Here is a 19,943-nt window from a genome sequence, read left to right on the forward strand (position 1 = left end):
TTGGTCAGGACTTTATGTTCTGCATTCCAAATGAAGGAGTATGTAATAGCTTTGAACAAAAGTATTTCTGGAATGTTAAAAAGCGGTTCTGCCTCGGGATGCGCAGTCATTTTGCCATGCTTGCATGATTTGATTTTGAAACAAGCCCAGTGGGAGAATATTTGTTTATAATATCCCAGTCAAGCCTATGGGCTCTCTGCTCTGCTCTCTGTGGGTGTGGTGGGAAGGGAGGGGGGGCTGGAACTGAAGGTCTCTCAGTTGCACTTGTGCATTTTAAGAGGCTTTCTCCCTTTATGCGTCTTTACTATTACGTGAGTTGAATTATATCTCTCTGTGAAGACATTCAGTACAGCACAGTTTACTGGAAAGTGTTGAATTAGATCTCTCTGTCAAGACTTTCAGTACAGCACAGTTAACTGGGAACTGTTGTGTGAGAGAGAGCCAGCATGTTGTAGCCTACACCAAGCACCGAATGGCAAGGTCTGAAAGAAATGACTTAACATGCTAGCTGACCTCACTATGAAACAAAGGACAAGTCACAGTGTCACGCCACCAAACAAAAAGCTTTGTTTCTAACAGGAAAACAGACACGACACGATCAGCAAGTAACCAGCACAGTGCTTGACATGAACTTTTTTAGGACTGATTTCTTTACTTGTCTGAAAGCTCAAGTCACTGTCCCCCCTCCAAAGAAATATATATACAAATTCTGTAACACTGTTGGCCAAAAAGGTGACTGAAAATGGTGTTGTATGATGCAAGGAACCACTTCACAAAATAACATTAATTATTATCACTAGTATTGACAATGGAAGGCTGCTGGTCTCTGATCCCATGTGCAGTGCCTTCAGAAAGTATTCACACCCCTTGACTTTTCACAGTTTGCTGTGTTACGGTCTGAATTTAACATTTATTAAATTGAGAGTTTTACGTCACTGGCATACACACAATACCCCATAATGTCAAAGTGGAATTACGTTTTTAGACATTTTTACAAATTAATAAAAAAACGAAAAGCTGAAATGTTATGGCAAGCCATAATAAGTTCAGGAGTAAAACTGTGCTTAAAAAGTCACAAGTTGCTTAGACCACAAAAGTGTTAAACATGATTTTTGAATGACTACCTCATCTCTGTACCCCACACATACAATTATCTGTAAGGTTCCTCAGTCGAGCAGTGAATTTCTAAAAACGGATTCGACCGCAAAGACCAATGCGTACCCCACACATACAATTATCTGTAAGGTTCCTCAGTCGAGCAGTGAATTTCTAAAAACGGATTCGACCTCAAAGACCAATGCCTCGCAAAGAAGGGCACCTATTGGTTGATGGATAACATTTTTTAAAGCAGACATTGAACATTTAATATTGAGCCTTGCAGCATATCAACATTAATACATTTGATTGAGGTGGCATTTGTAATTTCTCCATATTGTTTCAAGGCATCGATAGGCTTTGATTGAGACTGATGAAATTCTCTTTTCTCAATAAGGTCTTCAAGGTGATTTCATAATAGGCTACTACTACCTCTCTAGAGTGTTCACTACAATGGCACTTCTTCCTGTCTTGGGGATCCCACTGGGCAGCTTCCTACAGCTCTCTACCTAGCCTGTGTGCTTCAAACTTCAAAGAGCCAGCGGAAGGTTATCTATAAATACCTCCAGTCCTCCATGCTGTGACAGGAGCCAGGGAGAATGTCACAGGCCCAGCGTGCGAGCGGGAGTGTGTGTGCGTGGTGTGGGGGGGGGCGAGCGGGAGTGTGTGTGAGCTGTATGTGAGAAGAGGAGGAGCGGGAAGAGGAGGAGAGTGAAGTCATGCAGCTCTGGGTCCATCGGTTTGGAGAGAGGGGCTGCAGAGAGGATGAGGAATGGCTAGTAGGGGATGTGGGGATGAGAAGAGATGGATAGTAGGGGATGTGGGGATGAGAAGAGGTGGATAGTAGTGAAAGTGGTGAGATGAGAGGGAGGTGGATAATAGTGAGGTATGAGGTAAAGAACTAAACAGGATAGAGTGGGCGTGTAGGTGACAGAGAGCATGGAGAGACTCGAGGGGGTGTGTTCGGGGGGGGGGGGGGGGGGGAGCGTAGCCTAATGTCTGTCATTCCAGGATGAGGTATCCTGCTGTGAGGCTGTTGACGCTCACTGACCACACTGTGGGTTCTCCTCTGTCACGCTAGCAGCTACAAACAACAACTCCCTCCACAGCTGCTGAGAATCTGTGCTCTGCAATCAGCTCCATGCAGGATCAATGTATGAGGGCTGAGCTTGGGGTTTATTCCGGTGGCTGAAACGTTAAGATGGTTGTAGGCAGAACTGTAACATGATAGAGCAGGTATGCTCATTCTCTCATATGGAATAGAGTGCAGTATCCTTTCTCTATAGTACCTCTATACTGAACAAAAATATAAAACGCAACATGTAAGGTGTTGGTCCCATGTTTCATGAGCTGAAATAAAATATCCCAGAAGTTTTCCACATGCACCCAAAAAACATCTGTGTACAAATTTGTTTACATCCCTGTTAGTGACCATTTCTCCTTTCCCAAGATAATCCATCCACCTGACAGGTATGGCATATCAAGAAGCTGATTAAACAGTGTGATCATTACACAGGTGCGCCTTGTGCTGGGGACAACAAAAGGCCACTTTTAATTGTGCAGTTTTGTCACACAACGCCACAAATATCTCAAGTTTTAAAGGAGTGTGAAGTTGGCATGCTGACTGCAGGAATGTCCACCAGAGCTGTTGCCAGAGAATTTGGCTGTACGCCTAATGCATTTATTTCAATTGACTGATTTCCTTATATGAACTGTAACTCAGTAAAATCTTTGAAATTCTTGCATGTTGCATATATATTTTTGTTCAGTGTATAATCTAATCTCTTTTATCTCTTGTCCACAGCAGTCAACCATGATGAGGATGGTTCAGTTGTCCACGTGAGCTCTGTCCAGGACCGGACGCTGTGGAAGGGTGCTGGGAGGCTTGACCTCTGACCTACACTTTGACCTCAAACCTCTGAACTCTGACTGCTCCAGCTCAGGATGGAGGAGCAGTCCAGCTTCCCCAATGTCAGCATCCCCTGCTACAACGAGCAGAGGGACAAGAAGAAGCGCTACACTGTGAGTAATGAGTATAGTATAATAGTGTTGCTATGGCAACGGCTGTTCATCAGGCAGTATTACAGACTGTAGTATATCTTGTATAGACATTATACAGAATGGTTATTAGAGAGTATTTATTATCAGTAGAAAGTAGGGCATCGGTGTCATTTGTCTAGGTCTATACTAAAATGTGTTTTCCTCCACATTTGTCCAGGTTTACAAAGTGATGGTCAACGTAGGAAGACATGAGTGGTTTGTCTTCAGGCGATACGCAGAGTTTGACAAGCTCTACAACACAGTAAGTGGAAGTGTTACAGTGTGATAAATGCATGTTGTCGTGAGACTCCAGGCTTCCTTTCTTACTGAACCTTTTCATCAGAGATCTGCTGACTAAACTGGGCAAAGCTCGATTTTGATCAAAATAGAATCTTATCCGATGTTTTAAGGAGTATTTTTCAGGCTGTGAGTGGGGATTTATGTTTAGTTGACATTTAGAAAATCAGGTAATTCAACTCTCATAATTGGGAAAATGAAAGTAGAGAGTAATTTTGGTCTCTGTGACATCTATTTTTATATATACTTTCTGTAATCTGATTTGTCTGTCTTTTCTATTTATGCAGTTGAGGAAACAGTTTCCATCTTTGAACTTGAAAATCCCAGCCAAGAGAATATTTGGGGACAACTTTGACCCAGGTACCGTATTGATTAATCTGATAAAAGTACAGTATACTACCTGTAACTTCACTCTATTATAAAAATGTATTCAGTAGATCAGAATTCAATACAGACCCCTCTGTTTTCCACTGACCTTCAGCCAACTATTTTGTTTTATTTAAATTGCAAACAAATTAGCTCATTTGGGTATTAAAAACTAGATTACGGATGATATGAAACTACACCAGAAAAACTTTGCATCATATCTGCTCGTGTGTCTGTAGGTTGTCTTTCATTTGTGATACCGGGTCCATATCAAAAATTCTATTTATAAAATTGTCCATTTCTTATTTTTTATTTTTTTAGAGTTTATCAAGCAAAGAAGAACAGGTTTACATGAGTTCATTCAGAGACTGGTCTCACATCCTCAGCTCAGTATCCAGTAAGTATTGTATAACTGATCAGCTAGCTAAATAAGTTATTGAATTCAATTGAAAATAAATCAAATCGATCTGCCTCACTTTATGCAAGTGTGAAGCCCCCTATACAAGTAGGAAGTTACCCCTAGAAACTAATCTAAGGTCCGTTTTGTGTTTCCTCCCCTCTTGGTTACGATTCTCCCTCTTGGTTACAGTTCTCCCTCTTGGTTACAGTTCTCCCTCTTGGTTACAGTTCTCCCTCTTGGTTATGGTTAAGATCTGGGGATGATAAGCTCAGAAGGAGCATATGTAACCCTGTCGTATCATGGCAGTATCTCCGGAACAGTGTTGAGATTTGTTACTTGAAAAAGTAAATATTACTTGTTACATTTCGCAAAAGTAACATATTGCTTTGTGTAGAAAGTAACATGTTATTACTTTCTGTTACTTTCATGGAAAAAATCGAAATCTCACAGTTTGTTTGCTCTACCAAAGATAGTAAGTAGACTAACTCAAGTTTGATCACTAGTTTCTTCTTTCATCTGTGGTGATGCTTTCCTGTGCTAGTCTACAAGTGCTGTGCTATCATATGGGCTGCTTATTTAGCCATATACTGTAAGCCAAAAATCTGTACAGATTTCTTATCTTTTCATTCAAAATCTTTCTCTCAAGCCGCCAGTTCTGGTTTTAGACCGCACGTACACGGACCCATAGAGATGTATAGAGGGTCACTTGCCACTAGATGGTAGAGCCCTCTATGGGCCTTGCTATCACAGAACTGATGGCAAAAATCTAAATTTCACGTTTCAAAGTTTATTCGCCACGTGCACAGGACGTAAAACTTTACAGTGTAATTCTTACCTTGAGAGCGCTTTCCCAACAATGCAGTGATAATAATATAGATCATTTTTACTTTATTTTTTATTTAAATAGGCAAGTCAGTTAAGAACAAGTTCTTATTTTGTTGGAAACATGAATGCAATTACCTTATTCAATACGCAGGGGTACTGGAGTGGTTGGGGTGGGTTTATACATTTTTAAGGATGTAGCTGTCGTGACATTTCTCCAAACAGCCTTTCTCCACTCGCTGGAGAACTAGAGGAGGAAACGAGTCGAGATCGGATCAAGGAAACACACGCCCGGTAGAGAGATGATTCTGAAAGTAACACACGTTAGTTGACAAAGTAACTGTAATAATATTACCCAATTTCAAAAGTAACATGTTACTCATAAAAGTAATTTGTGACACGTTACCCCCAACACTGCTCCTGACCCAGTGATGTTTAACATGGAGTCTAAAAGCAGTGCTTCTCTAACAGCAGTGGCTTTGTGTATGTCTCAGTCAGACCCCTAACATGTGACCACTCTGCCCCTCTCTCTCTATCTCTCTATCTGATAGGCCTGATGTCAGAGCATTCCTGCAGATGGACAAATCTCAAAACCTCTCAGACGCATCGGAGGACGAAGATGACAAGGTAGGGGATGACAGGACAGTATGATGTGGAAAGGAGTAAGACTGTTTTATAGATTTAGTTGTCACGTCTTGAAACTGAAGAAATATGTCACATATGGATAACATTGAATAACATATCTGCTCTGATTTTAGCATGAATGAGTACTTGATTAAGTATTCTATGTATTGGATATTGTATTGTCAATGTGTGATAATTTATTACATTCTACAACAATAACGCAGCAGTGTACAGTTGTCATTTGAGACTTCAAATCAAAGTTTATTTGTCACGTGCGCCGAATACAGCAGGTGTAGACCTTACAGTGAAATGCTTACTTACAGGCTCTAACCAATAGTGGAAAAAAGGTATTAGGTGAACAATAGGTAAGTAAAGAAATAAAACAACAGTAAAAAGACAGGCTGTATACAGTAGCGAGGCTATAAAAGTAGTGAGACTACATACAGACACCGGTTAGTCAGGCTGATTGAGGTAGTATGTACATGTAGATATGGTTAAAGTGACTATGCATATATGATGAACAGAGAGTAGCAGTAGCGTAAAAGAGGGGTTGGTGGGTGGCGGGACACAATGCAGATAGCCCAGTTAGCCAATGTGCGGGAGCACTGGTTGGTCGGCCCAATTGAGGTAGTATGTACATGAATGTATAGTTAAAGTGACTATGCATATATGATAAACAGAGAGTAGCAGCAGCGTAAAAAGAGGGGTTGGGGGGGGGAACACAATGCAAATAGTCCGGGTAGCCATTTGATTACCTGTTCAGGAGTCTTGTGGCTTGGGGGTAAAAACTGTTGAGAAGCCTTTTTGTCCTAGACTTGGCAATCCGGTACCGCTTGCCATGGGGTAGTAGAGAGAACAGTCTATGACTGGGGTGGCTGGGGTCTTAAACAATTTTTAGGGCCTTCCTCTGACACCGCCTGGTGTAGAGGTCCTGGATGGCAGGCAGCTTAGCCCCAGTGATGTACTGGGCCATACGCACTACCCTCTGTAGTGCCTTGCGGTCAGAGGCCGAGCAATTGCCGTACCAGGCAGTGATGCAACCAGTCAGGATGCTCTCGATGTTGCAGCTGTAGAACCTTTTGAGGATCTCAGGACCCATGCCAAATCTTTTTAGTGTCCTGAGGGGGTATAGGCTTTGTAGTGCCCTCTTCACAACTGTCTTGGTGTGTTTGGACCATTCTAGTTTGTTGTTGATGTGGACACCAAGGAACTTGAAGGTCTCAACCTGCTCCACTACAGCCCCGTCAATGAGAATGGGGGCATGCTCGGTCCTCCTTTTCCTGTAGTCCACAATCATCTCCTTAGTCTTGGTTACGTTGAGGGATAGGTTGTTTTTCTGGCACCACCCGGCCAGGTCTCTGACCTCCTCCCTATAGGCTGTCTCATCGTTGTCGGTGATCAGGCCTACCACTGTTAACGTCTGTAAACTGAATGATGGTGTTGGAGTCGTGCCTGGCCATGCAGTCGTGGGTGAGGAGGGTGCTTAGCACGCACCCCTGGGGAGCTCCAGTGTTGACGATCAGCGTGGTAGATGTGTTGCTACCTACCTTCACCACCTGGGGGCGGCCCGTCAGGAAGTCCAGGATCCAGTTGCAGAGGGAGGTGTTTAGTCCCAGGATCCTTAGCTTAGTGATGAGCTTTGAGGGTACTATGGTGTTGAACGCTGAGCTGTAGTCAATGAATAGCATTCTCACATAAGTGTTCCTTTTGTCCAGGTGGAAAAGGGCAGTGTGGAGTGCAATAGAGATTGCATCATCTGTGGATCTGTTTGGGCGGTATGCAAATTGGAGTGGGTCTAGGGTTTCTGGGATAATGGTGTTGATGTGAGCCATTACCAATCTTTCAAAGCACTTCATGGCTACGGACGTGAGTGCTACGGGTCTGTAGTCATTTAGGCAGGTTGCCTTTGTGTTCTTGGACACAGGGACTATGGTGGTCTGCTTGAAACATGTTGGTATTACAGACTCAATCAGGGACATGTTGAAAATGTCAGTGAAGTCACCTGCCAGTTGGTCAGCACATGCCCGGAGCACATGTCCTGGTAATCGGTCTGGCCCCGCAGCCTTGTGTATGTTGACCTGTTTTAAGGTCTTACTCACATCGGCTACGGAGAGCGTGATCACACAGTCGTCCGGAACAGCTGATGCTCTCATGCATGCCTCAGTGTTGCTTGCCTCGACGCGAGCATAGAAGTGATTTAGCTCGTCTGGTAGGCTCGTGTCACTGGGCAGCTCGCGGCTGTGCCACATAAGACGAGCGTCGGAGCCGGTGTAGTATGATTCAATGTTAGCCCTGTATTGACGCTTTACCTGTTTGATGGTTCGTCGGAGGGCATAGCAGAATTTCTTATAAGCTTCCGGGTTAGAGTCCTTGAAAGCGGCAGCTCTACCCTTTAGCTCAGTGCAGATGTTGCCTGTAATCCATGGCTTCTGGTTGGGGTATGTACGTACAGTCACTGTGGGGACGACGCCCTCGATGCACTTATTGACAAAGCCAGTGACTGATGTGGTGTACTCCTCAATGCCATCGGAAGAATCCCGGAACATGTTCCAGTCTGTGATAGCAAAACAGTTTAGCATCTGCTTCATCTGCCCACTTTTTTTTTATGGACCGAGTCACTGGTGCTTCCTGCTTTAATTTTTGCTTGTAAGCAGGAATCAGGAGGATAGAGTTCTGGTAGAATAAAGATTTAGACTCTATGGCCTCGCTTACGTATGTCTGCGTTTTTAACCTAGATCATCTGTTCTCTCTGGTTTGCAGAACAGCTCTACCTCCAGAAATATTAACCTGGGACCGTCTGGAAATCCACAGTAGGTTACACAGTCTCACGTTGAATTGAGGCCTGCAGATATTTCTGTTGTGTTAATGTGTTTTCTGGATGTCATTTTCCTTTTAAGTAACCTTTGCAGGTCTTATCGTAGCCATTCATTTGTTCAAAAAATTTCACTTATTTTGTTTGCTTACCTTTTTTTGTTTTCCACATTTTAGTGCAAAGCCCACAGACTTTGACTTTCTCAAAGTCATCGGAAAGGGGAGCTTTGGAAAGGTATGTGATTATGCATAATAGAGTATATATACACACTACCGTTCAAAAGTTTGGGGTCACTTAGAAATGTCCTTGTTTTTGAAAGAAAAGCAAATAACAGTGTAGACATTGTTGTAAATGACTATTGTAGCTGGAAATGGCTGAGTTTTAATGGAATATCTACATAGGCGTACAGAGGCCCATTATCAGCAACCATCACTCCTGTGTTCGTTAGCTAATCCAAGTTTATCATTTTAAAAGGCTAATTGATCATTAGAAAACCCTTTTGCAATTATGTTAGCACAGCTGAAAACTGTTGTGCTGATTTAAAGTAACAATAAAACAGGCCTTCTTTAGACTAGTTGAGTATCTGGAGCATCAGCATTTGTGGGTTCGATTACAGGTTCAAAATGGCCAGAAATAAAGACCTTTCTTCTGAAACTCGTCAGTCTATTTTTGTTCTGAGAAATGAAGGCTATACCATGTGAGAAATTGCCAAGAAACTGAAGATCTCGAACAACACTGTGTACTACTCCCTTCACAGAACAGCGCAAACTGTCTCTAACCAGAATAGAAAGAGGAGTGGGAGGCCCCGATGCACAACTGAGCAAGAGGACAAGTACATTAGCGTGTCTAGTTTGAGAAACAGATGCCTCACAAGTCCTCAACTGGCATCTTCATTAAATAGTACTTGCAAAACACCAGTCCCAATGTCAACAGTGAAGAGGCGACTCCAGGATGCTGGCCTTTTAGGCAGGACTGCAAAGAAAAAGCCATATCTCAGACTGGCCAATAAAAATAAAAGATTAAGATGGGAAAAATAACAGACACTGGACAGAGGAAGATTGGAAAAAAGTGTTATGGACAGACAAATCTAAGTTTGAGGTGTTCGGATCACAAAGAAGAACATTCGTGAGATGCATAACAAATGAAAAGATGCTGGAGGAGTGCTTGATGCCATCTGTCTAACATGGTGGAGGCAATGTGAGGGTCTGGGGGTGCTTTGGTGGTGGTAAAGTGGGATATTTGTACAGGGTAAAAGGGATCTTGAAGAAGAAAGGCTATCACTCCATTTTGCAACAACATGCCATACCCTGTGGACGGTGCTTAATTGGAGCCAATTTCCTCCTACAACAGGACAATGACCCAAAGCACAGCTCCAAACTATGCAATAACTATTTAGTGAAGCAGCAGTCAGCTGGTATTCTGTCTATGATGGAGTGGCCAGCATAGTCACCGGATCTCAACCCTATTGAGCTGTTGTGGGAGCAGCTTGACCGTATGGTACGTAAAAAGTGTCCATCAAGCCAATCCAATTTGTGGGAGGTGCTTCAGGAAGCATGGGGTGAAACCTCTTCAGATTACCTCAACAAATTGACAACTAGAATGCCAAAGGTCTGCAAGGCTGTAATTGCTGCAAATGGAGGGTTCTTTGATGAAAGCAAAGTATGAAGGACACAATTATTTTTTCAATTAAAAGTCATTATTTATAAACTTGTCAAAGTCTTGACTATTTCCTATTCATTTTGCAACTCATTTCATGTATGTTTTCATGGAAAACAACGACATTTCTAAGTGACCCAAACTTTTGGAACAGTAGTGTATATTACAGCCACTTTGAATGTCTTTGGTCCAGTGTTAATTTCGTCAACAAGAATGTTTATTCTTCAAACACTTATTTTTCAGTGGCAATTGACGAGACTATAACTTACTAAGTAGTCCCATTTCAGTTTACTAAAATGAGGTGATACAAAATGATCTCTGTGACGAAAATCTGACTACGGAGTGGACTAAACAAGAGTTTTTGGAGAGATTGAGTGATACGTACAATTTAATATTAGCAGCACAGATGCGCTAAACAGTTGCCAATAGCCTTCTAGTTAGCTACCCTTTTCCCGGTTAGGAAACACAAGCTGCTATACAAAATTAAAAACGATAGCGGCATTGAGTTTAATCGTAAAACAGCAGTCTAGCTATGAGGATAGAAAAGTAGGCTGTCTTTGAATTTGTAGTCTCGTTCAACCCTCCCACGTTCCCCACTGCATTTCATAGCCAGGTTCTGAATCAGATTCTGTAGCCAAGTCTCCTTTTCCTCAGAGAATATTTGTTTGTGCATTGGCGGGTCACATTTGATATTTATAAAGCGTATTGAGGGGCGTTCTAAAGATAGGCTACTTGCGGACCGGACCATTAACCATTTGATAGGCTACACCTTATTCAGCCATGTTACCTCATTAGCTAGCTATAGCTAATAACCTGCAGGACGCAATGTTTTTGAACATTCAGATAAAAATATGATCTGTAGAGCAAAAATGCCTCTGACATGTTGAATAAGGAATAACGTTTGCTCTAATCATGGGATTTCTATCTGCAACATTTGAGAACGTTTTGCAACTGAACGTGGCCCTGGTAACATTACCAGTAACCTATATGCAAACATTTGGTGGCACAGAAAGAAAGGGAAATGGATAGCAAACAAGTTGACTAAATTCCTCTAGCTACTACACTATATCTGACTAGATAAATAACTGTATTTTGAGTTAATGTGAACCGAGAGACTCCAACTTGAGCACTGGGACTCGGACTTCAGCCATCAGTCATTATCTCCCTTTCGAAGTCATTAGCCCGGTTCTACTTTAGGACACCAATGTGGCTGTGGCGTCTGTGGAACGTTGATAACAATGTCAATGATATGACCGAGTGATGGAGGTACAACCCAGACTACTTTGTCTAGACTTTGCGGCACCATCTGGTGATTGTGCTTGTCTCTATCTCTGTGTCTCTGTCTGTAATGTACAGTATCCATGTAGGCTGAATTTGGAATTTACATGTCCACATTTTTTATATACAGTGCATTTGTTTTTTTTTGTTACAGCCTTATTCTAATATTGATTAAATTGTATGTTTTCCTAATTAATATACACACACAATACCCCATAATAGCAAATGTAATTAATATTAGATTTACATTTTACATTTACATACAGTAATAGTCAAAAGTTTGGACACACCCACTCATTCAAGGGTTTTTATTTTTACTATTTTCTACATTGTAGAATAATAGTGAAGACATCAAAACTATGAAATAATACATGTGGAATCATGTAGTGACCAAAAAAGTGGAAAACAAATCTAAATATATTTTATATTTGAGATTCTTCAAAGTAGCCACCCTTTGCCTTGATGACAGCTTTGCACACTCTTGACATTCTCTCAACCAGCTTCATGAGGTAGTCACATGGAATGCATTTCAATTAACAGGTCTTGTTAAAAGTTAATTTGTGGAATTTCTTTCCTTAATGCATTTGAGCCAATCAGTTGTGTTGTGACACAACATCGAGAGCATCCTGACTGGTTTTTCAAGTGCTATGATGAAACTGGCTCTCATGAGGACCGCCACAGGAAAAGAAGACCCAAAGTTACCTCTGTGGCAGAAAACACGTTCATTAGAGTTACCAGCCTCAGAAATTGCAGGCCAAATAAACGCTTCACAGAGTTCAAGTAATAACCACATCTCAACTGCTCAGAGGAGACTGCATGAATCAGGCCTTCATGGTCGAATTACTGCAAAGAAACAACTACTAAAGGACACCAATCAAAATAACAGACTTGCTTAGGCCAAGAAACATGAGCAATGGACATTAGACCGATGGAAATCTGTCCTTTGGTCTGATGAGTCCAAATTTGAGATATTTGGTTCCAACCGCCGTGTCTTTGTGAGACGCAGAGTAGGTGAACGGATGATCTTCGCATGTGTGGTTCCCACCGTGAAGCATGGAGGAGGAGGTGTGATGGTGCTTTGCTGGTGACACTGTCAGTGATTTATTTAGAATTCAAGGCACACTTACCAGCATGGCTACCACAGCATTATGCAGCGATACGCCATCCTATCTGGTTTGCTCTTGGTGGGACTATCATTTGTTTTCAACAGGACAATGACCCAAAACACATGTTTGACCAAGGAAGGGCTATTTGACCAAGGAGAGTGATTGAGTGCTGCATCAGATGACCCGGCCTCCACAATCGCCGACCTCAACCCAATTGAGATGGTTTGGGATGAGTTGGACCACAGAGTGAAGGAAAAGCAGCCAACAGGTGCTCAGCATATGTGGGAACTCCTTCAAGACTGTTGGAAAAGCATTCCTCATGAAGCTGGTTGAGAGAATGCCAAGAGTGTGCAAAGCTGTCATCAAGGCAAAGAGTGGCTACTTTGATGAATCTAAAGTCAAAAATATATTTTGATTTGTTTTACACTTTTTTTGGATACTACATGATTCCATATGTGTTATTTCATCGTTTTGATGTCCTCTACAATGTAGAAAATAGTAAAAAATAAAGAAAAATCCTTGAATGAGTGGGTGTGTCCAAACTTTTGACTATTACTGTAAGTATTCAGACCCTTTTATCAGTACTTTGTTGAAGCACCATTGGCAGCAATGACAGCCTCAATTCTTCTTGGGTATGACGCTACAAGCTTGGCACACCTGTATTTGGGGAGTTTCTCCCATTCTTCTCTGCAGTTCCTCTCAAGCTCTGTCAGGTTGGATGGGGAGCGTCGCTGCACAGGTATTTTTAGGTCTCTCCAGCGATGTTTGATCGGGTTCAAGTCCAGGCTCTGGCTGAGCCACTCAAGGACATTCAGAGACTTGTCCCGAACCCACTCCTGAGTTGTCTTGGCTGTGTGCTTAGGGTTGTTGTCCTGTTGGAAGGTGAACCTTCGCCCCCAGTCTGAGGTCCTGAGCACTCTGGAGCAGGTTTTCATCAAGGATCTCTCGGCACCTTGCTCCGTTCATCTTTCTCTTGATCCTGACTAGTCTCCCAGTCCCTGCCGCTGAAAAACATCCCCACAGCATGATGCTGCCACCAACATTCTTCACCGTTGGTGCCATGTTTCCTCCAGACGTGACGCTTGACATTGAGGCCAAAGAGTTCAGTCTTTGTTTCATCAGACCAGATAATCTTGCTTAACATGGTCTGAGAGTCCTTTAGGTGACTTTTGGCAAACTCCAAGCAGGCTGTCATGTGCCTTTTACTGAGGAGTGGTTTCTGTCTGGCCACTCTACCATAAAGGTCTGATTGGTGGAGTGCTGCAGAGATGGTTGTCCTTCTGGAAGGTTTTCCCATCTCCACAGAGGAACTCTGGAGCTCTGTCAGTGATTATCGGGTTCTAGGTCACCTCCTTGATCGAGGCCCTTCCCCAATTGTCTGGGCGGCCAGCTTTAGGATGAGTCTTTGGTGAATGATGGACGCCACTGTGTTCTTGGGGACCTTCAATGCTGCAGAACTCTTTTTGCACCCTTCCCCAGATCTGTGCCTCGACACAATCCTTTCTCAGAGCTCTACGGACAATTCCTTTGACCTCATGGCTTGGTTTTTGCTCTGACATGCAATGTCAACTGTGGGACCTTATATAGACAGGTGTGCCTTTCCAAAGCATGTCCAATCAATTGAATATACCACAAGTGGACTCCAATCAAGTTGTAGAAACATCTCAAGGATGATCAATGGAAACAGGATGCACCTGAGCTCAATTTTGAGTATTATACCAAATTTACTTATGTAAATAAGGTATTTCTGTTTTATATTTTTAATACATTCGGTAAAATTTCCAAACCTTTTGTGCCTTTGTCATTGAGGTATTGTGTGTAGATTGATGAGGAAAATGTTTTCTTTAATCCATTTTAGAGTAAGGATGTAACGTAACAATGTGGATAAAGGGAAGGAGTATGAACACTTTCCGAATGCACTGTTGTTGGGAAAAGAATACGATGTTATGCAGAAAAATATGTTGGTTGGACAAGACTATTTATGTTTGTGGACATGGAAGCCAGTGATTTATGTTTACTATAGTTTGAGGCAATACAAATGTAATGTGACTAAAATGTAAGGCATTTAGTTGACTAAAATGGCCAACTGTGTCATTTTGACAATAACTAGATTAAATCATTATTCAAATGACAATGTGACTAAGACCTTAATTATATTTTAGTCAAAATGAATAAAACTAGACAAAATCAACAAAAAAGTGCCAAAATTAGCATTGCTTTTGTCTTAAAGTAGTTCACTGTGAAGAGAAACTCCACAGCAACACAAACAATGACATTGTTTTTGTTTGCTCTTACCAGTGTGGTAAGGAATACTGTTTTACTTCTTTGTCTATCAGTAGATGGCCTTTCCATTTGGGAAGTGATAGTCTTACAGTTCTGTAATTTCACTGCCTCTTTGTTGGAACTGTATTGTCCCTGATGTGGTAACTGAGGGGTTTTAACAACAATTGAACACCATACTTTTATATTCTCTCCCACGTGAAGGTTCTCCTTGCAAAACGGAAACTGGACGGGAAGTATTACGCAATCAAGGTCCTGCAGAAAAGGGTCATTCTCAACAGGAGAGAGGTAATTTATTCTGAAGTGTTATTACTCTGTTTCTCAATGTTGGGTACGTTATTTCTATGTTCACCCCACCAATACCATTTCTCCTGTTTCCACCAGCAAAAACACATCATGGCGGAGCGCAACGTGCTACTGAAGAATGTAAAACACCCATTCCTGGTCGGCTTGCATTATTCCTTCCAGACGACAGACAAGTTGTACTTCGTCTTGGATTTCGTCAACGGGGGAGAAGTGAGTAGTTTCACTCCTATGAATAATGGAGACCCACCGTGTTGAGTCACTGAGCTCAAGGAGGGAAACTCAGAATAATACAACGCCGGAAACCTGCTGAAAAGGTCCCTGGGAAATGACCCCTGACCTGAGTCCCAGTGGTGCTGGCCAGGGGTTGGAACCGAAATTATTTTCCAATCATTTCGTTCTACAGTTCTGACCAGGAAAATAAAGTTCCGACCCGTTTCGTAACCAAAAGAAAGTAGCGGTTTATATCGTTACTTTTTAAACCTCTGAAATCATTTATTTTTATTTTTTCAGATGTGGAGAGAGGTTGGAGGAAGCTTGCCTTGATGGGCATCTTGTTATGACATGCATTATTGGAATTAGGCCCACATAATTATACCAATGGAGGAGTGGCTTCTATGGATGAACTTTGAACTTCCGAGTTTGTTTAGCCGTGGACCAGAGCTAGTTCTAGTGCTGTTCTGCACCCACAAGCTTGTTAGTTAGCTAGCAACTACCTAACAAACTTGTGTGTGCAGAGCAGCACTAGAACTTAAACATGTTTAACCTTTTTGTAGTTAATAAATCCAATGTGAAACGTGATAACTATTGTATCTCGTCGGGCAGAAATTTCAGTGATCAATTGGTAAACTCTGATTTACCACCCCAAAATACCCCCAGACAACGTCTATTTCCAACTCTACCGGATGGAAACTACAAGTGTAATGGCTGTGTTGTAGATGTAGATCCTTCAAACACCCTCAAAGAGGGAAACCGATCCCAATCAAAGGTGTTATCACGTGCTCCACAAAGGCAGTTATTTATCTTATAACTTGTCCTTGTGGTAAAAAATGATGTGTGGAATACGAAGCGCAAATTAAAAGTAAGTATCTCTGAGCATCGTAGCACCATTAGTTGCAAAAATTTGATGTACCCAGTTGCAGCCCACTTTTTGGAAGTGAACCACTCTATTTCGTCCCTTCGCTATATCAGCATCAAACACGTCACCCTCCCTTGGAGAGGGGGTGACCTTGACAATTTATTGTTAAAACGAGAGGCTGCCTGGATCTTTATTTTAAAGACCCTTGCTCCCGTCGGTCTCAACATAGACTTTGATCTGAAGCCATTCTCGTGATTAGTGTGTTTTTGCTATCCATTGTAAGTGTTTGTTGGCCTATGTAGCCAAATTGTATCTATGATCGTATGTTATTCATTCGTGCTTTTTATAAGTTCTATTTATATCTGTAAATCAACCAATGATATCAAGCCACACCTGGCCGTTATTACAGACACCTGTCTGTGTCCTTTCAAAGTATTTCATCTAGTGACCCGCAGTGTTTGTCATTATACCCTGATGAAGGCGGCTTGTCTGTCAATGCCGGTTATAAAATGATTGCATCTGAGCTCCTAGAGTGTGAGGCTCTCCTTTTCTTTTTCAACTATTGTAGCCTTAACTAGCATTAAAAAAGTGAATCTATTATTTTAAACATCTCTCCCTAATTTCTGAATCATGCTTGTAACATTGTCAGTAGGCTACAGTAATCTACATTGGGCTCCAAAATTACTGGCACCCCTGACTGGCAATGCACAAACAATGTGTACAGTACAGTATTTCTCACATGTTGGTATTTTGAGTTTATCTCTATAATTACACTACCTGTCAAAAGTTTTAGAACACCTTCTCATTCAATGGTTTTTCTTAATTTTTTACTATTTTCTACATTGTAGAATAATAGTGAAGACAGCAAAACTATGAAATAACATGGAATCATGTAGTATCCAAAAACATGTTAAACAAATCAAAATATATTTTATATTTGAGATTCTTCAAATAGCCACCCTTTGCCTTGATGACAGCTTTGCATACTTTTGGCATTCTCTCAACCAGCTTCAACTGGAATGCTTTTCCAATAGTCTTGAAGGAGTTCCCATATATGCTGAGCACTTGTTAGCTGCTTTTCCTTCACTCTGCGGTCCGACTCATCCCAAACCATCTAATTTGGTTGAGATCGGGGGATTGTGGAGGCCAGGTCATCTGATGCAGCACTCCATCACTCTCCTTGGTCAAATAGCCCTTATACAGCCTGGAGGTGTGCTGGGTCAGTGTCCTGTTGAAAAACAAATGATAGTTCCACCAAACCAAACCAGATGGGATGGCATATCGCTGCAGAATGCTGGTTAAGTGTGCCTTGAATTCTAAATAAATCACAGACTGTGTCACCATCAAAGCACCCCATCACCATAACACCTCCTCCATGCTTTACGGTGGAAAATACACACACGGAGATCACCCGTTTTACCCACACGCATCTCACAGACACGGCGGTTGGAACTAAAAATCTTCAATTTGGACTCCAGACCAAAGGACAAATTTTCACCGCTCGTGTTTCTTGGCCCAAGCAAGTCTCTTCTTATTATTGGTGTCCCTCAGTAGTGTTTTTTTTTAAGCAATTTGACCATGAAGGCCTGATTCACGCAGTCTCCTCTGAACAGTTGATGTTGAGATGTGTCTGTTACTTGAACTCTGAAGCATTTATTTGGCTTGCAATTTCTGAGGATGGTAACCCTAATGAACTTATCCTCTGCAGCAGAGGTAACTCTGGGTCTTCCTCTCCTGTGGCGGTCCTCATGAGAGCCAGTTTCATCATGGCGCTTCATGGTTTTTGCGACTGCACTTGAAGAAACTTTCAAAGTTCTTGAAATGTTCCGTATTGACTGACCTTCATGTCTTAAAGTAATGATTGATTGTCGTTTCTCTTTGCTTATTTGAGCTGTTCTTGCCATAATATGGACTTGGTTTTTTACCCTCACAACACAACTTATTGGCTCAAACACATTGAGGAGGAAAGAAATTCCACAAATTCACTTTTAAGAAGGCACACCTGTTAATTGAAATGCATTCCAGATGACTACCTCATGAAGCTGGTTGAGAGAATGCCAATAATGTGCAAAGCTGACATGAAGGCAAAGGGTGGATATATGAAGAATCTCAAATATAACATTTTGGTTACTACGTTATTTCATAGTTTTGATGTATTCTCTATTATTCTACAATGTAGAAAATAGTTAAAAAAAAGAAAAACCCTTGAATGAGTAGGTGTTCTAAAACTTTTGACCGGTAGTGTTTATTGTTTATATTTTTTTAAGTATTGTTTGTGCATTGCCAGTCAAGGTTGCCAGTAATTTTGGAGCCCACTGTATGTAACGTCGTCAGTAGGCTACAGTAACCTATGTAAAGTTGTCAGTAGGCTATAGTAACCTATGTAAAGTTGTCAGTAGGCTATAGTAACCTATGCTTCAGAGGGGAGGGGCACACCTACTGGCAAAGATTTCCAGCTGGCAGGCAGACACTGGAATACGTTTCTGAGGGACAAAGTGCATAGGAGCTTTGTTGTAATTTTTTTGTGAGACTGGAAAAAAATGTCTGGAATGTAAAATAACGTTATTAACCGGTTCCCATGCTTTTAAAATAATGGTTCTGTTCCGGAACAGTATAGATCATTCCGTTTGGATTCTGTTCCTCTAATCTGTTATTTTCCGGTTTTCGGTTCTGTTCCCTGAACCGGTTACAACTCTTGGTGCTAACAAAACAGCCTGGTTTTTAATCATAAAGAAGCAGTGTTATTCAACTTTGGCTGAAGACATTTCTTATGTCCAGTGGTACAAAGAACATAACTCAAGGTAGACGTAACCACTTAATGCTGATCCAGGATATGCTGCTTACCCCTATCCCAATGTTGACAGTAAACTGTAAACATTTACATAGAGTTTATAGTCTGTTTATTTTCTACACTATTCAAAAAGAATCAGATGTGACCCACTCCCAATCTACCATTTAAGTGTTAAAAAAACCACACATTTCAAAGCTTCCTTTTCAATAAAATGAACTGTGCAGTGTAGTTGGTGGGAGCTGAATTTCCACATTTGAATAAGCACATCCTGGCCATTAGTGCAACGTTGGCCAATGTAACTCCTATAAAAATATTTATTAGCATTTTTATGCCATTCTGGGACTGTCAGAAAGAGCCAAAACCAAGAGTGATTGACAGGATGATTGAAGGTTTGTAATGTTTCTCTAACCTTGGTATAATGGCCAGTCTGTATAAATATTTTGACAGTATTAAAATATTATAGATATCTACAAAAAAGCTCCTGAGGTCTATGGATTTCCCTTAGCCTACAAATCTGGGATCAGGCTATGTGCTTTTAGCTAACTCCTTTCATTATTGTTGTCATCAGTATGTGCTTTAGCTTGGGGGAACTAGGCTCAATATCTCCTCCGAAACCACTGACTCTATGTTGCCTTTCCAGTTTTCCAGGGCGCAGAGGCTAATCTCATAGGTCATCCCCTCAACGTGCTGCTTGAGTCAATTGTAATTGTGATGTGGAATTTGCAGACGGGGCAGGAAGTTTGACCCACGGCTCTGTGTCATGACTCGGCTACAATTGTTGTTAGCAACCTGGGCTAAATATCACACCATACTCTTACCATGTCCATTAGTTTATTATGATGTACTGCCAAAATAAACTGCCAAAATAAAGGAAACACTTCAGTAAATGAGGGATACAAAGTCTATTGAAAGCAGGTGCTTCCACACAGGTGTGGTTCCTGAGTTAATTAAGCAATTAACACATCCTATCGTGCTTAGGGTCATGTATAAAAATG

At 41.6% G+C, this 19,943-nt stretch overlaps 1 protein-coding gene across 2 annotated transcripts in view; it reads left to right on the forward strand.

Annotated features, from left to right (window-relative positions):
* Positions 1–19,943, forward strand: part of sgk3 (serum/glucocorticoid regulated kinase family member 3) — a 1,016,194-nt gene that overhangs the window by 987,407 nt on the left and 8,844 nt on the right. The window contains exons 2-10 of one of the 2 annotated variants that reach the window (XM_071328418.1): positions 2,900–3,117; positions 3,314–3,397; positions 3,720–3,792; positions 4,120–4,195; positions 5,572–5,647; positions 8,405–8,454; positions 8,633–8,690; positions 14,981–15,064; positions 15,161–15,292. In XM_071328418.1, coding sequence (XP_071184519.1) covers positions 3,040–3,117; positions 3,314–3,397; positions 3,720–3,792; positions 4,120–4,195; positions 5,572–5,647; positions 8,405–8,454; positions 8,633–8,690; positions 14,981–15,064; positions 15,161–15,292 — 711 coding nt within the window. In that variant the 5' untranslated portion in view covers positions 2,900–3,039. The remainder of the gene's footprint in view (positions 1–2,899; positions 3,118–3,313; positions 3,398–3,719; positions 3,793–4,119; positions 4,196–5,571; positions 5,648–8,404; positions 8,455–8,632; positions 8,691–14,980; positions 15,065–15,160; positions 15,293–19,943) is intronic. The other variant, XM_071328419.1, reaches the window with a different exon arrangement.

The sequence above is a fragment of the Salvelinus alpinus genome, chromosome 10, assembly GCF_045679555.1.
Source record: "Salvelinus alpinus chromosome 10, SLU_Salpinus.1, whole genome shotgun sequence".
NCBI lineage: Eukaryota > Metazoa > Chordata > Actinopteri > Salmoniformes > Salmonidae > Salvelinus > Salvelinus alpinus.